The sequence below is a fragment of the Xyrauchen texanus genome, chromosome 24 (genome assembly GCF_025860055.1).
Source record: "Xyrauchen texanus isolate HMW12.3.18 chromosome 24, RBS_HiC_50CHRs, whole genome shotgun sequence".
In the NCBI taxonomy this organism is placed as follows: Eukaryota; Metazoa; Chordata; class Actinopteri; order Cypriniformes; family Catostomidae; genus Xyrauchen; species Xyrauchen texanus.
In genome coordinates, this window is record NC_068299.1 from 36361362 (window position 1) to 36376606 (window position 15245).

At 41.3% G+C, this 15245-nt stretch overlaps 1 protein-coding gene across 1 annotated transcript in view; it reads right to left on the minus strand.

Moving 5' to 3' along the window:
- Nucleotides 1-15245, minus strand: part of LOC127617762 (CUB and sushi domain-containing protein 1-like) — a 496749-nt gene that overhangs the window by 179115 nt on the left and 302389 nt on the right. Inside the window, exons 28-30 of the mRNA XM_052089839.1 lie at nt 13465-13603; nt 11986-12173; nt 3041-3235 (exon numbers count right to left, since the gene is read on the minus strand). Of these exons, the coding sequence (XP_051945799.1) occupies nt 3041-3235; nt 11986-12173; nt 13465-13603 (522 nt within the window). The remainder of the gene's footprint in view (nt 1-3040; nt 3236-11985; nt 12174-13464; nt 13604-15245) is intronic.

Below are 15245 nucleotides of genomic sequence, written 5' to 3' on the forward strand. Positions count from 1 at the left end.
CTCCATACTGCTGATTGCGATCAAATAAAGCATTTCTCATGACACAATCAGATGATTATGCTTGCTCAACAATGACCTGTACAGGAATATGTCTCTACCCCACGGTTACAGCTCATGCATAAAGATGGGCTGAGCAATGTGCTGGAAATTCCATCAGTGAGGACAAACAAAATGTTCCTGGAGAGCAGAAATGAGGCTGTCTCACAAAGGTCATCAGGAGCTTTGCATCTCCATCAGAAGAGGTTAAATAATCAGCCAGTGCTACTGAGGTGCAGGAGCCTCTTGCTTGACTTTCAGATTGGGGTCAATGATGTCCAAATGCTAAATACTGCATGTTCATATCTATAACCTGCTGTTGTTTTTGAACATGCTGGGTTCAGAGAGAGCACAGCTTGGGACATCATGGATCTTCTGTCATGTGGATTGAGCCATTATCATATAAACTCTGGGAATTTTTTGAAGGTGAAGTGTATAATTTCTTCACCACTAGTGGCACCAAACAGAACTGTAATCTGTTTATGGGGCTGACTGGGCCAGACAGAGTGATATTGGCTATTACATTACGAGGGTGTGCAGTACCATGGATATAGACAAAGTAAATAATAATTGAAGAGAAAGAGAGTAATTTCTAGCTGATGGAATATTTTAAAGCTGAGCATAACTACAAAAATCTTTTACTTTTTAAAATAAATTCGAATTATTTGCTAAAATGTTATTCATTTTGATGATTTATCCATATATCCACTATATTTTCAGGTTTACCGTGACAGTTTCATCCCTGTATATTTCATCAAAACACAGTAGGTTTGAAAAAAGAAATGGAAGATGGAAGACAGGCAAGTGCAAAGGGGGGGAAGCTGGAAAAAAGAGAGAGGTCTGAGGTTGACAGGATATTTGTGAATAACTGGCACTTGTCACCACCCAAGCTCTCTCGTATGTCAGTGAGGGACAAAGACATGGACGCTGCCTCTGTCCACGCCTGTCTCTCCCTGCGAAAGCCAAAAGGGGTGCCAGGCGTTTTCACCAAACCCGATGAATAACGGCTGCATATTGCTAGTGTGACAGAGTGGAACCGTGCATGCAACAAATACAGAAATAAATTAACTCTCATAATTGCAAACAACAAAAGGAATACTGTCTGTGATAAAGAGGCTGCTGCTAATTTCTCTGGACGAAAGAGCGCTTAATCACATGCATCAATACTTTTTGTTTAAATCTGCAGGATAACAAAAAGCAAAATCAAGGTTCTAAAATCAAAGAACTGCAAACCAATCTAAAAAAAACAATACTTTATACTCTTCAGTAGAGGTGGGCGACATGAGCACATCTTATATCACGGTATGAAAAATGATATTGGATAACAGTATACAATCTAGTGTTTTTAATGGAATGAAATGAAAAACAAAATGGTTTAGACACTGAATAAACAAGTGTCAGTTTCTGTTTACAAATGCAATTTCACCTTGTATCATTGGATTATTCTGTCTTTTTATTTTCATATGTATGGATGCAATATAAAGATATTAATATATATAATACATGAATGATAAGTCTGACAGTGCAAAAAGTGAAATTGACAAACTCAAACAAAAATAGAGTAGACAGGCTAATAAAATGCTTAATAGATAGTATATTTACAGTATACTCAATATCATGTAATTTATTCGATTAAACATTTTCATCGATTGGCAACCCTATTTGTCATACTTGGTTTAAAGCAGTACAACTACAATTAAAAAACAGTTAGTTAGATGAGCCACTTTTTTTAAGCTATTGATATACAGTACACACACCAATTCAGAATTAATTAGCTAAATTGTGACATTGCCCGGCAACCATCCACTTTGTGTTGTGTTAACAACAGACCTAAATGACAAATTCGTTCTCATCTTGACTTGTTTTGAGCACGTTATACTTTTTCCTTGTCACTCAAATATACATAATGTAAATCACACCTGCCTGAGGATAAATCTTCTGCTGTATAAATGGTGTAGCAAAATCTCTACAACCAGATGATCTACTGTCACACATTATATTACATCATACAACTTTTACAGTTCTCTGAACAAAAACCACACTAACCTAGTTTCCATTCACTTTTCATGCTGTTTGTTATCAAAAATGCCTGTTTCCATTCAAATGGCCTTTTATTGATAAACATGGTGTGTGTGATTACGTCATGCTTAAAAAAACACTTTGTCTGCCCTTACACTGTTTCCATACAGAAGTGTGTGTAATCACTAATTGTTTACCTTTTGCCTCCCAGATGTCCCTAATAACAGAAATGATATGTTTTTTTGTATTGTGGGTTAATTTCATGACTGCAGTCTATTATTTTGAATGGTGTGGAAAAGGAACTTTAATAAATAAACGGATGGCTACCAGTCCTTATGTGGCCATTCATTTGTTCTCTGTGTACGTCTCAATGATAGATGCATGAGAGACAGGGCTGGACTAGTAATCTGGCATGCCGGGTATTTTCCCGGTGGGCAGACGCACTTTGGGGGCGATCAGGGGCGGACTGGCCATCGGGAGAACCGAGCGGACCGAATGGGCCGCGATAAGCTAAAATGAGCCGCTGCGTTATGCAGAACGGACCACAAAACGGCGCAATGATACGCAGAATGATGCCCGCTCAACAACTTTTGGGCCAGTTGCTATGTAAAATCCCAAGCCGATTTCTCTTCCCAGTCCAGCCCCGATGAGAGATATTTGTGTTGGCACTCCTGGAATTGTCATGACGCAAATGTGTTTGCAGTGTCGTATCTGTGCAGGTATGCCGTTAAGACCAATCCATAAAAGTGCAAGTAATGCTTCACGTAAAATAAATTGGATTCCAAGGATGTATACCTTGTCATGATGATTAACACAGGCTAACAATTGGGTAGTTAAACGGGAAACTATTATGTCGTCACTTGTGTAATAATAGCGATAATTTGCGTTTCAATCAGCTAAATTGGTAAAGTTTTTGATGCGCTAACATTTTTTGTCGCAAACAAAATTACATTAAATGGAAACGGAGTTATTGTTGTGGTCCTACCTTTACATGTAGGCAAAGCTTTGTCCCATACAGGCTTCCCATCAGCCCCAATGATGCAGGTGAGAGTGGGCAGCCCTGCAATGGTGTAACCCGAATCACACTGATACGTCACGGTTGATCCTAGTTTGTAGTCCATTGCCAGTCTGGTTCCGTTCATGATGTTTCCAGGGTCGAAGCATGCTTCTCTTGGCTTCTCTGTAAAGACAAAATAATACTATACATATATAACGGAATTGCAGAGTAATGCATTGTACATAGGGGGCTTATTGCGTTGATGTAAACACAATAAGGCACCATACCAGTTTTCCAATTAAACCAACACTGAACAAACCTAATTAGATGCACAACTGTATCCCTGCTATTTTACGGATCCTGCCAGCCATTATAAAAGCTTAGAAAGGAAATAGACAGTCGAAAAAGACAGTATAAGTGTGAAAATGTGAGAGACGGTAAGTGTGAAAAAGAACAGACAGTGGCTTTAGGGCATTATGCATTAGAGCACGCTAACACCAGGAGTGAGGCAGATGAGCCCGGGCAGCAGGAGACAATCTCTGTCCTTCTGGTATCCGACACTAGGAGAGGAACAGTTGAGAAAGCTCCGGAGGTGGTGCTGGAAGAGGCTGCCAAACAACCTGACAGTTAACTGCTCTCTACCTATGCTTTAGGGACCTGTGGAAGTGGGAAGGAGGTGGGAAGATTGTATCGGCAAAAATGCAAGTGTGTAACACAATATACAACAACAGAGGAATTAGGAGTGCACCTGGAGTGCACAGCACAGAATAAAGATGTAAAGAACAGCCACTTATATTTTTAAAACAATTGCCCCAAATAGCTTTGGGACACTTAAGCAATATCACAATTTACATTTACATTTATGCATTTGGCAGATGCTTTTATCCAAAGCGACTTACAGTGCACTTATTACAGGGACAATCCCCCCGGAGCAACCTGGAGTTAAGTGCCTTGCTCAAGGACACAATAGTGGTGGCTGTGGGGATCGAACCAGCAACCTTCTGATTAGCGGTTATGTGCTTTAGCCCACTATGCCACCACCACGCCAGTTGGCCACTCCAAAAGGTGGATTTTCTTTTTTGAATCCATTCTGTAGTGGATACACTTCAGTGTTTAGGGTCATTGTCCTGCTGCATCATCCAACTTCTACTGAGCTTCAGCTGGTGCAAAGCCACCCTGATATTATCCTGTAGGATATCATGATAAACTTGTTTAACATGTTTCCCTCATTGATGGCAAGCAGCCCCAAACAATGATGCTTCCTCCACTGTACTTCACTTTTAGGATAATGTATTCATGTGGGTATGCAGTGCCCTTTTTATGGAATACGTAGTGCTGCGTGTTCTTCCCAAACAATTCAACTTTAGTTTCATCAGTCCACGAAACATTTTCCCAGTAGCTTTGTGGTGTGTCAAGATGGTCTTTGGCAATCTTCAGGCGTGCAGCAATGCCTTTTGTTGTAAAGCAGCGGCTCCTTTCGTTGTGTCCAGCCATGGACACATGTCTGTTTAATGTTTTCTTTATAGTAGACTCATGAACAGAGATGTTAACCAGATCCAGTGATTCCTTCCAGTCTTTAGCTGAAACTCTAGAGTTCTTTTTTACCTCATGAGACATCTTGGCTGGACGGCCAATTGATCATAGGTCTTCTGAGATCTCTTTTTTTTTTTGCAAGACCTGGTCCACATCAGATGTTTCTTGTGAATCACAAACTCAAAATATTTGAGAGCTTTGTATAAGTCAAAGTAGCTTTAACCACACCTCCAATCTTGTTTCATTAATTGGATGCCAGGTTTGCCAACTCCTGCCTCTAATTAGCTTTTGCTAACATCTTTAGTCTAGGGGTTCACATACTTTTTCCCAACCTACACTGTGAATGTTTAAATGATGTATTAAATACGAACAAAAACAACACAATAATTTGTGTGTAATTACTTAAAATAGATTGTGTTTGTCCATTATCGTAACTTAGATGAAGATCAAATCAAATTTTAAGACAATTTTATACATAAATGTAAAAAGGCACACGCTTGACTCAGCTGCACATCCTAACAAAGAAACGGATTGTGTGGAGCAGTGCATGCTTATTCATTACGCGTGATGCATCTCCAAGGCATAATAAACACGGAAGCAGATTTACTGAACAGGGAATGAAGACTTATAACTGACAAAAGGTGAAAAAGGCATATGAGGGACACGGACAAGCTGCCGTATCTCTTCGCATTGCCTGTAAATGTGCAACTGCTGTCGTCTGAACCACTGTCAAAAGTTGTTAAAATAACTGAGAAAGACCCAGTGTGTGTGCAATAGAGACTGAGATGGATCTGGCCATTCAGAAAGCTGAAGCCTGATATACTTGTAGAAATGGAATGGCTGCCAGAGTAAATACAATTTCTGAGATTTCAAAATACAGCAAATAAATGTCAGCATTCATAACCAATTTTTAAATGAATAAATGAATACATTGTAAAATTGCTCAGAAAAGTTAAACCTATATTTATTATTATTATTCTTTTTTTACTTTATAGTCAATTGTTGGCATTAACATACTGTTAAATGTGGTTTAAGTAGCCAACTGCATTTTGGGCTTTCTGCATATTAAGATTTATAAGCAGTAGTGATTTTCTCTAGGTATGAGAACCCCTGGACAGTAACGTGTTTAATTTTCTCACATTAATTTCTAACTCCTTGTAAGTTAATAATAGTGCTTACTGGTGTGTGATAAACAACAGCAGATTTTAGACTGGCTTTATATAAAGGAAAACAGTGAGTGAATGAGTATACCAAATTAATTAAAAGAAAATATAACAATAAAGAGAAATAGACTCCATAATTTTATTGTCAAATCTGACACATTCTAATTAATCCTTCAGTGGTGAGAGACTGAGGCTATTTGTCTTTGAATAGAACATGATGTTTGATTCTGCGCAGAGCAAAATAGACTAAGAAAACAATGATCTAATCACTCACGTAAACTTTATCATATAAATAAATGGACAACAATGATTATGATTATGCAAAGTAACATCCATTTAATGGGTCTACATTAAATTCTACATTGCTCTGCTCCAGTTGGTTAGTCAAGGTTTTATTTTATTTATTTATTTATTTATTATTATTAGTTTACCATTTCCATTCCATCTCTCCATTTTTGCTGCTGTGCTGTTGAGACTTCTATGGAAATGTGCCTTTCAGATGTGAAATCAATTAAAGTTTCTTGCTGGACTCATTTAAGTGCTATAGGTTTGCTTATATATAGAGAGACAGGTGCTACAAACAGCCAGAAACAGCACAAGGTTTAACAAACTTTTACACATTTTACTTTGGGTTACTGGCAAATAATTTGTACAGTATAGTATTTTTATAGTAAAGGCCTGAATTTACATTAATTGACTACCAAAAAAAAAAATAAAAAAATTTACACAAAGCATGGGAATTGTTCACAAATGCTGCTAAAATACAGGGGAAAAAGGCCAGAAATATGAATAACATGCTAGCAAAAATACAGGCAAATATGGTATCAAAAAGCTGGCAATAAAACATTTTTTGTACCATTTTCTTCCTCAGAATGTAAAATGTGCATTGTGTAATTGCTGTGCCAATAGAGGCATCAAACAGAATTGCAACCGCAGAATTTAAAAATCATATAATTTGTTTTAGTGGTACTAATGGTGCTAAAATGGCTTATTTTAACTTAAAGAAACAACATCAATAAATTAATCAGTATTATGAAATTTTGAAACCTAAGGTTTCTCTAACAAAACAAAGATGCAAAGTGAAGAATTTGAGTCACTTCTCTCTGAGACGCATTCTCTGAACTTTCAAAGCAAAAATCCAACATACATGCAACACTGGTTCCCAGTATACATTGATCAAACCCAATGGCATGACATGAGAGTGAAATCCTGATGAATTGGGCGACTGTTTGAATACCTGATGCTTTCAAAACTGATGGGGTATTCATGTGAAGCAAAGACAAAAGGTTGAAACCAAAGTCACCATTAAAATAATTGTAATTAAAATATTCAACACTCTATGAACTGCATTTTGTCCTGAATTATAATCATCATATAAAGAGGACTGCAGGGAGTGGAAATTGTTTCTGGGTGGTGTGCTGCAAGTTAGGGATGTTGCATTGACATTGTTGCATGCTCTGACATTTCTGAAATAAAACCCTCATCCTTTTAAAAGAGTATGGACAAGGAACAGATGGGTGAAATATGCTGTCCCTGTGGGGAATATTACATGGTATTTACAGAGAAAGGTTAATGATATTACTGAAGATAAGCACAATATTTGACTCAATACCACTTAAGAGCTTTTTGGATGCATTTACACTGTCAAACAATTCAGACAAACAAAAACACTTATGAGATCATTTTTTTTTTTCCAAATGTAGTCTAAATCAAACTTTATGGTTGCTGCTGCATCAGTAAACATATTCCTGCTTTTTATTTTCCCTATGTATTTGTGTGCTTTAAACAGTGCTTTTTACAAAACACATAGTGGGGGCTCGTCCGGGATTTAAATCAAGGACCTCTCGCAACCCAACTGAGAGTCATACCCCTCGAAACAATTGACCACACAAATTGCCATCACATGACACAAGTAAATCCAAGAATGTCCTGTTGTTATCGTTAATAACAGCTTGATAATATTTAAAATGTAAAGCGGTGTAAAGCTCGGGACTCCCTCGGTTGAGTGAGGACATATATGATGACAGGAGATGGTTGTAACACTGGAAACCACCAGAATCCTTTGGTCATCAGGTTCAGTGGATAACAATATCAGGCTATTGAGAAGTTCTTATCAAAGTTAAAAAGGAACTGTTCAATATACAGCAGGCATAGAACAGTTAAATTTAATTCCAAGACACAGCTCATGGATGATTTAGATATTCTAACAGCCTTTACAGTCATTGTAAAAGAAAAAAATCCATAGTTATTCATTTGGGAAGTAAGCAAATGTAATTACTCTAGGGTGCATCAATTGTGATTGGCATATCAGTCAAACTATCTGATTTTCCTAAAAATAAACAAGCTTTGAGCCAACAAGATAATTGTTAGGTATACCTTGTCTTGTTTCACCGTTGCCCTTTGTTTACCATTTTTGTCACTTTTGTAATTCCTTAGTTTTCACTTTTGTCACTTTTGTAGCTCCACAGTCTCCCTGTTAGCGTTCGTGTTCTCCGTTCATTGTTTTCACCTGCCCTCTTTAATTTGCCATTGGTTTCTGTTTATTCCCTTGTTATCTTGTTTGAGTTCTGTTAGTTCATTGGCCCCTTTGTCCCATGTTCATGTATTTATACCCTGGTTCTTTGTTCAGTCCTTGTCTATCGTTGAATGTTGTTTAGCCTGGTATGCTGTCCCTGCCCATGCTCTCTGATTTATGTTTATTTCCCCATTGAGGGTTTTCCTTTGTGTGTATTCATTTGACTTCTTTAATAAAGTTAAGCTGCATCTGGATCCGCATCTCCTCGTCTGCCTTCGCTGCTCATTCGTTACAGAACGATAGACCAAAATGGATCCAGCGGCTTTCTTCGTGGAACTGACACGAATGGATCTAAACATCCGTGAGTTCTCCCACTATTTCTCCTGCGTGGCCGGCCACACCGGTTGGGATGACAACCTCCTGAAGGCCGTTTACAGGATTGGTGTACCTAAACACCGGTGTTATGATTTGCCGGAGATTGGACACTACACCTGGCAGGAATATGTGAGTCTCGTCGTGGAGGAATTCGCTGCCGGGGGACCTCCTCTCTCGATCCCGGCTCCCACCTCTGGGCTCTCTACGCCTGCCACGGTCAGCGAGCCTATGCCTGCCACGGTCAGCGAGCCAGTGCCTACGCCTGCCACGGTCAGAGAGCCAGTGCCTACGCCTGCCCCGGTCTGCGAACCAGAGCCCATGCATGTCACGGTGAGCGAGCCAGAGCCCACGCATGTCACTGTGAGCGAGCCTGAGTCCTCGTCAGCCACGGTGAGCGAGCCTGAGCCCTCGACCGTCCCCGAGCCAGTGCCTGTAGCCTCAGACGTCAGTGAGCCAGTGCCGATAGCCTCAAACGTCAATGAGCCAGTGCCTGTAGCCTCAGATGTCCCTGAGAAATCGCCTGTGGCCTCGACCGTCCCTGAGCCAGCGCCTGTAGCCCCGACAGTCCCTGGGCCAGCGCCTGGAGCCATGACCGTCCAAGCGCCAACACCCCCCGAGCTTTCCAGAGCTCCGCCTCCCGAGCTTTCCAGAGCTCCGCCTTCCAAGCCTCCCAGGGCTCCGCCCCTCAAGCCTCTCGAGCCTTCCAGGGCTCCGCCTCTCGAGCCTTCCAGGGCTCCGCCTCCCAAGCCTCCTACGGCTCTGCACCCAGAGACTCCAGATTTTTCTTGGGCTCCGCCTCTCGACCATCCTACGGCTCCACCTCTCGAGCCTCCTACGGCTCTGCCTCCCGAGCCTCCTACGGCTCCACCACCAGAGCCTCCTACGGCGCTGCGCCCAGAGACTCCAGAGCCTTCTAGGACTCCACCTCTAGAGCGTCCTACGGCTCTGCCTCCTGAGGCTCCCTCAGCTCCGCCTTCTGAGCCTCCTAAGCCATCGCCTCCCTTGGCTCCACCTCCTGAGCCTCCCGAGCCTCTCCCGGCTCCGCCTTCTGACCCTCCTACGGCTCCGCCTCCTGAGCCTCCCTCAGCTCCGCCTCCAGAGCCTCCTTCAGTTCCACCTCCTGAGCCTCCCCCGGCTCCACCTTCAGTGGCTCCCTCAGCTCCGCCTTCTGAACCTCCTAAGCCATCGCCTCCCTCGGCTCCACCTCCTGAGCCTCTCCCGGCTCCGCCTCCTGAACCTCCCTCGGTTCTGCCTCCTGAGCCTCCCCTGGCTCCACCTCCCGACCCTCCTATGGCTCCGCCTCCAGAACCTCCTTCAGTTCCACCTCCTGAGCCTCCCCCGGCTCCGCCTCCAGTGGCTCCCTCAGCTCTGCCTTCTGAGCCTCCTAAGCCATCGCCTCCCTCGGCTCCGCCAGCTCCCCCAGTGGCCAATCCTCCTCCCAGGCCCCCTGAACCGGTGCTTGCCCCACGGCTATCTCCTAGGCCACCAAAACCGGCCTCTGTCCTGTGGCCACCTCCCAGGTCCCATGAACCGACCCTTGGCCCACGGCCATCTCCCAGGCCACCAAAACCGGCCTCTGTCCTGTGGCCTCCTCCTAGGCCCCTGAGCTGGACCTTGCCTTATGGCCAGCCCCCGGGCCATCTAAACCTGTCCCTGCCCGGTTGATACCTCCCTGGCCCCCTAAACCTGTCCCTTTGTGCCCCCAGGGACTGCCTAATTGGCCCCGTGGACTGTCTCATTTCCCTTTGTGCCCCCGTGGACTGTCTCATTTCCCATCGTTGCCCCCCTTGGACTTCCTGCCTGCCCTTTGTGCCCCCTTGGACTTCCTGCCTGCCCTCTGTGCCCCTTGGACTGCCTTCTTGCTCTTGTGCCCCCCCCCCTGGTCTGCCTGTCTGCCCCTGGTGCCATCATTTTGTTTTCTGTGGGTTTTTTGTCTTTGTTTTTTTTTTTCTTTAGGATCGTCTGGGATCCGATCCTTTGAGGGGGGGCTCTGTTAGGTATACCTTGTCTTGTTTCACCGTTGCCCTTTGTTTACCATTTTTGTCACTTTTGTAATTCCTTAGTTTTCACTTTTGTCACTTTTGTAGCTCCACAGTCTCCCTGTTAGCGTTCGTGTTCTCCGTTCATTGTTTTCACCTGCCCTCGTTAATTTGCCATTGGTTTCTGTTTATTCCCTTGTTATCTTGTTTGAGTTCTGTTAGTTCATTGGCCCCTTTGTCCCATGTTCATGTATTTATACCCTGGTTCTTTGTTCAGTCCTTGTCTATCGTTGAATGTTGTTTAGCCTGGTATGCTGTCCCTGCCCATGCTCTCTGTTTTATGTTTATTTCCCCATTGAGGGTTTTCCTTTGTGTGTATTCGTTTGACTTCTTTAATAAAGTTAAGCTGCATCTGGATCCGCATCTCCTCGTCTGCCTTCGCTGCTCATTCGTTACAATAATAATTATGTTGAAGTTTGAATCTGAAATCATATCCAATAATTTTATTTTGAACTGTTATATGTCTATACTGTTTAGCCCAAAGTATACTTCAGTTTTTACACCAACACTGAGCATCTCCATACAGAAAACCGTTTAGCCATTCAAAGTATACTTCATTTGACTGGGTGCGCGTACACAGGTGGTTGGCACAAGCCTGCTATGAGTTAGTCGACAATTTTTTTCAGGAGATTAGACCCATTAAGATGTTTTTATATTTATTCAGACTCCAATTATACAAGTGCAGGTCTCTCCTGAATAAATCACACAGCTCTTGACGTGCACATCCACTGTTTGCTTCCTCTCCTGTTGTTTAGCGTCGATTACATTTTCTAGTGCTTCTTTGTGACAGCAACGGCTCAACTGTGCATTTTGACACCTTGTGGACCATTCATTAGTGCAAATAATTTCAGACGCATGAGCATACTGAGCGTTCAGAATATAACCGGTAAGAAAATTAAGCTGCACACCTTCGGTGCCCGAGCACTCTGCTAATGATGAAATTTGGGTTATGCATCTTAGCGTTCACATCTTACCGAAGTATACTTTGGGCTTTACTGTTATATGTTTTGTCATGAAAATCTAATAAAAATTATAATTGAGAACAATGGAAATTACAAAAACCCAGAAAAGTTAATATCCGAGCGCATTACGGTAATACATTTGTGCTGAAATATGCACAAGCGTGGTTGAAACAGACAATCTCAAAAACATTATCATTACCATTATTTGTTTGCTTTTGATTTTGGTGTGAAATGTGAACTGTAAATGTTTTTTGTGAGAATGCAATCTGAAAGTGACTGCTGACCGCGTGTTTTCCAAGCCTAGCCCTCAAGGGTACAAGCTGTACAGCTGCATGGTGAGACTTGCCTTTGTATTCAATGGCAAAGCCAGACATCCCCAGAGAGGCATCGCTGCGGAAGGCCAGGAAGAGGCTGTTTCCACTGCTCTCAATTCGCTCTGGGACCTGATTACCCTGCAGACTGATGATCAGGGGTCCATTGGAGTCCTCACCCTCATAGATGTGCAGAAAGTCATAACTGGGCTCCATGTTAAAACTGCAACAAATGGAGGAGCAAGTGAGATAGATGTTTGGGTCAGCTGTAGAGCATTTTATCAATATTTACAGTCAAAAATAGAACTGGGCTGTAGTATCTAACAATGTCCAAAGGTTATTAAGATGTCCTTGGTCAAACAGATAACCCATTAACAGAAAGCCCATCTTAGCTAGAACAACATTAAATCAGCAATAAAAAAAACATAAACCAGTCGGGTCCTGCATGAAAATGAATGCTGGTCTAAGATGGTGTTTTCAGTAGGGACTTCATCATTCCAACTGGTGTAATTGGTAATTGCGATGAAAGACCATGAAGTTATGATAATTTTGTCAGAGTGAAACAAGCAATCAGAGAGTCATAATTACTCTAAAGATTCAAGTATCTGAGTGGATGATCGTGATTCTTGATTGTTTGTGTTTGACTGCTCAGACTGAATAATCTATTTTGCCAGACACTGATGCATTTCAACCAATAAACACATAAAAAGACCAGGGTTGGGCAAAATACACAAAAGAAGAATCAACTCTCTTTTTAAGTTCATGAGTTTGCGTTTGCATTGGCCAGACCCCACAGGATATTGAATTGGAATTAAATGTAATTGGCCACACTCATAGGAAGTTAAATTGGCATTTTAATTGATTTAGCCACACCCCTCAGGATGTTGAATTGTAATGTATATTGAATTAGCCACACCCCACATTATGTTCAATTGGAATTTTAATTGAACTGGCCACATCCCATTGGATGTCACTGAAATGTGATTTTCATTGGCCACACCCCCAGGATGTTGAATTGTAATTTGAATTGAGTTTGCCACATTCCACAGGAATTGGTCTTTAAATGTAAAAAGCCACATACCCAGGATCTTGAAATGGAATCTGAATTGTATCGGCCACACCTCATGGGATGTCAAAATGAAATTAGATTTTTATTGGCCGCACCCCCAGAATGTTGAATTGGAATTTGAATTGAATTAACCACACTCCTCAGGATGTTGCATTTGAATTGAATTGGTCACACCCCAGGGGATGTTAAATTGAAATGTGATTTTCATTGTCCGCACCCCCAGGATGTTGAATAGGAATTTGAATTGGCCACATTTCACAAGATGTTGAATTGGAATGTGAATTGAACACAAGTAATTTATTAAATATACCAGAATATATTTGTAATAAGTACCGGTAATTAGAATGGTGCACAACCCCGAAAAAGTCATCAAAAAAGACAGTCTGTTGCATCCCATCTGGATTCATGGGAGTCAAAGGCACCTAGCGTTGTGCGAGCACTTTACCTTTTGAAGATTAAAGCAATGACAAAGTCAGGGTTGACTTTTATCCTCCAGTCACACTCTTTTCCTGGCGGGTAGGGTTGGGGATAGTTGGGTGATAGAATTACCCCAGTAGGTCCTGTCACATTGCCCCCGCAGGTAGCTGTCAAAACAAGGATAGTGAGGACAAGAGATCAGTGGTGTAATGTAATCCTTCAAAACACACACACACACACACACACACACACACACACACACACACACACACACACACACACACACACACACACACACAGTTGTGTTTCCATGTTTTATGGGGACTTTCCATAGACATAATGGTTTTTATACTGTACAAACTTTATATTCTATCCCCTAAACCTAACCCTACCCCTAAACCTAACCCTCACAGAAAACTTTCTGCATTTTTACATTTTCAAAAAACATAATTTAGTGTGATTTATAAGCTGTTTTCCTCATGGGGAGATTAGATTTGGGAGTTGGTAGTCACTGTTGAAACATACTGCTGCAATTCCCGCATCCATGGTAACAGTGGCTTTTCTGATTGGTGGATTTCACCTCAGAATTGTGGGTAATGTAGTACAACATTGGCAATTGTGCGATTAAAAACCATTTTTGTTATGATATTGAAATAAAACTGACTTGCGGCTTCTACAGATGCATATCTCATCACTTAACCTCAGAGCTCATGGTAGGTCTGTCCTGAAATGTTTGCATATTATCACTAAAAATGTATTTCTCTCTGGAGAAAATGAATGAGATTTTCTCTTGTGCTCTACAGCACATTGGAGAATTGCACAGTGACTGGGAAAGCATGGCATACATCAACAAAGTTAACAGGGACACTTTAGAAAAAGCCATTTACTTTTAGCATTTGCTTAAAAGGTGCAGAGCATAATGCTTGACTTCAGTTTACAAAAAAAAAAAAGAAATATTGGAGGTTTGAGCGAAGGTCGTGGTAATAACGTAAAAGCAACAGTGTAATGCACTGGGCAATAAACTGCAAAGACAGATCTACTCCTTCCCTGTAACATTGAGTTAATATGGGTGCTGAAAAATCACTTAAATATAGCAAAAAGTACACTTGATGCAGTTTTGAACACCAGTAAGTCATTAACTTATTGCATTTACATTAATTTATAATGCAGTGACTAATTACAGCACTTTGTAATCAGATTACACCAATACTAGTCTAAAATGAATGCCAACAGGCAGGAAATGGATATGTGGAAAAATATATGCACATTAGGCCTTGCAGTGAAAATGCAGATCTGCTGCTGTCTAGTATGTTACACATTTTAATCAAACAACACTAATGATGAGAAAACCACTCATAATTTATGTATCTGTTTTTTATTACTGACTATTTACTTACATAAGTCATTTAAGAATTCCAAAACTTCATTAAATGTTTACTTAAACACTGTTAAACACTTGAAGGCTTTATGTTGTTTTTTTAATTGCTTTAATATATGCATATGTACTATATTACTATTTTTAAATAAAGGATTTGTATCATTTGCATATTTGTGTTTGCTGTTGTATTAAAACTGGTATCAAGAATCATGAAATTTGGTATTAGTTTTAACTACTTCAATTTTGGTATTGCACCAATCTTGGTTACAGTGGTACCATGCTCAGCAAACACTTACATGGTTGCAAAAGTGTTGCTGGCAGAGCTCTGTTATGTGATTGCTAAGGTCTTATGGGTGGTTGCTAGGGCATTGATATGCAGTTGCAATGTGGTTGTTTACTGGTCAAAGTCACCCTCCACAAGTCTCTAGATA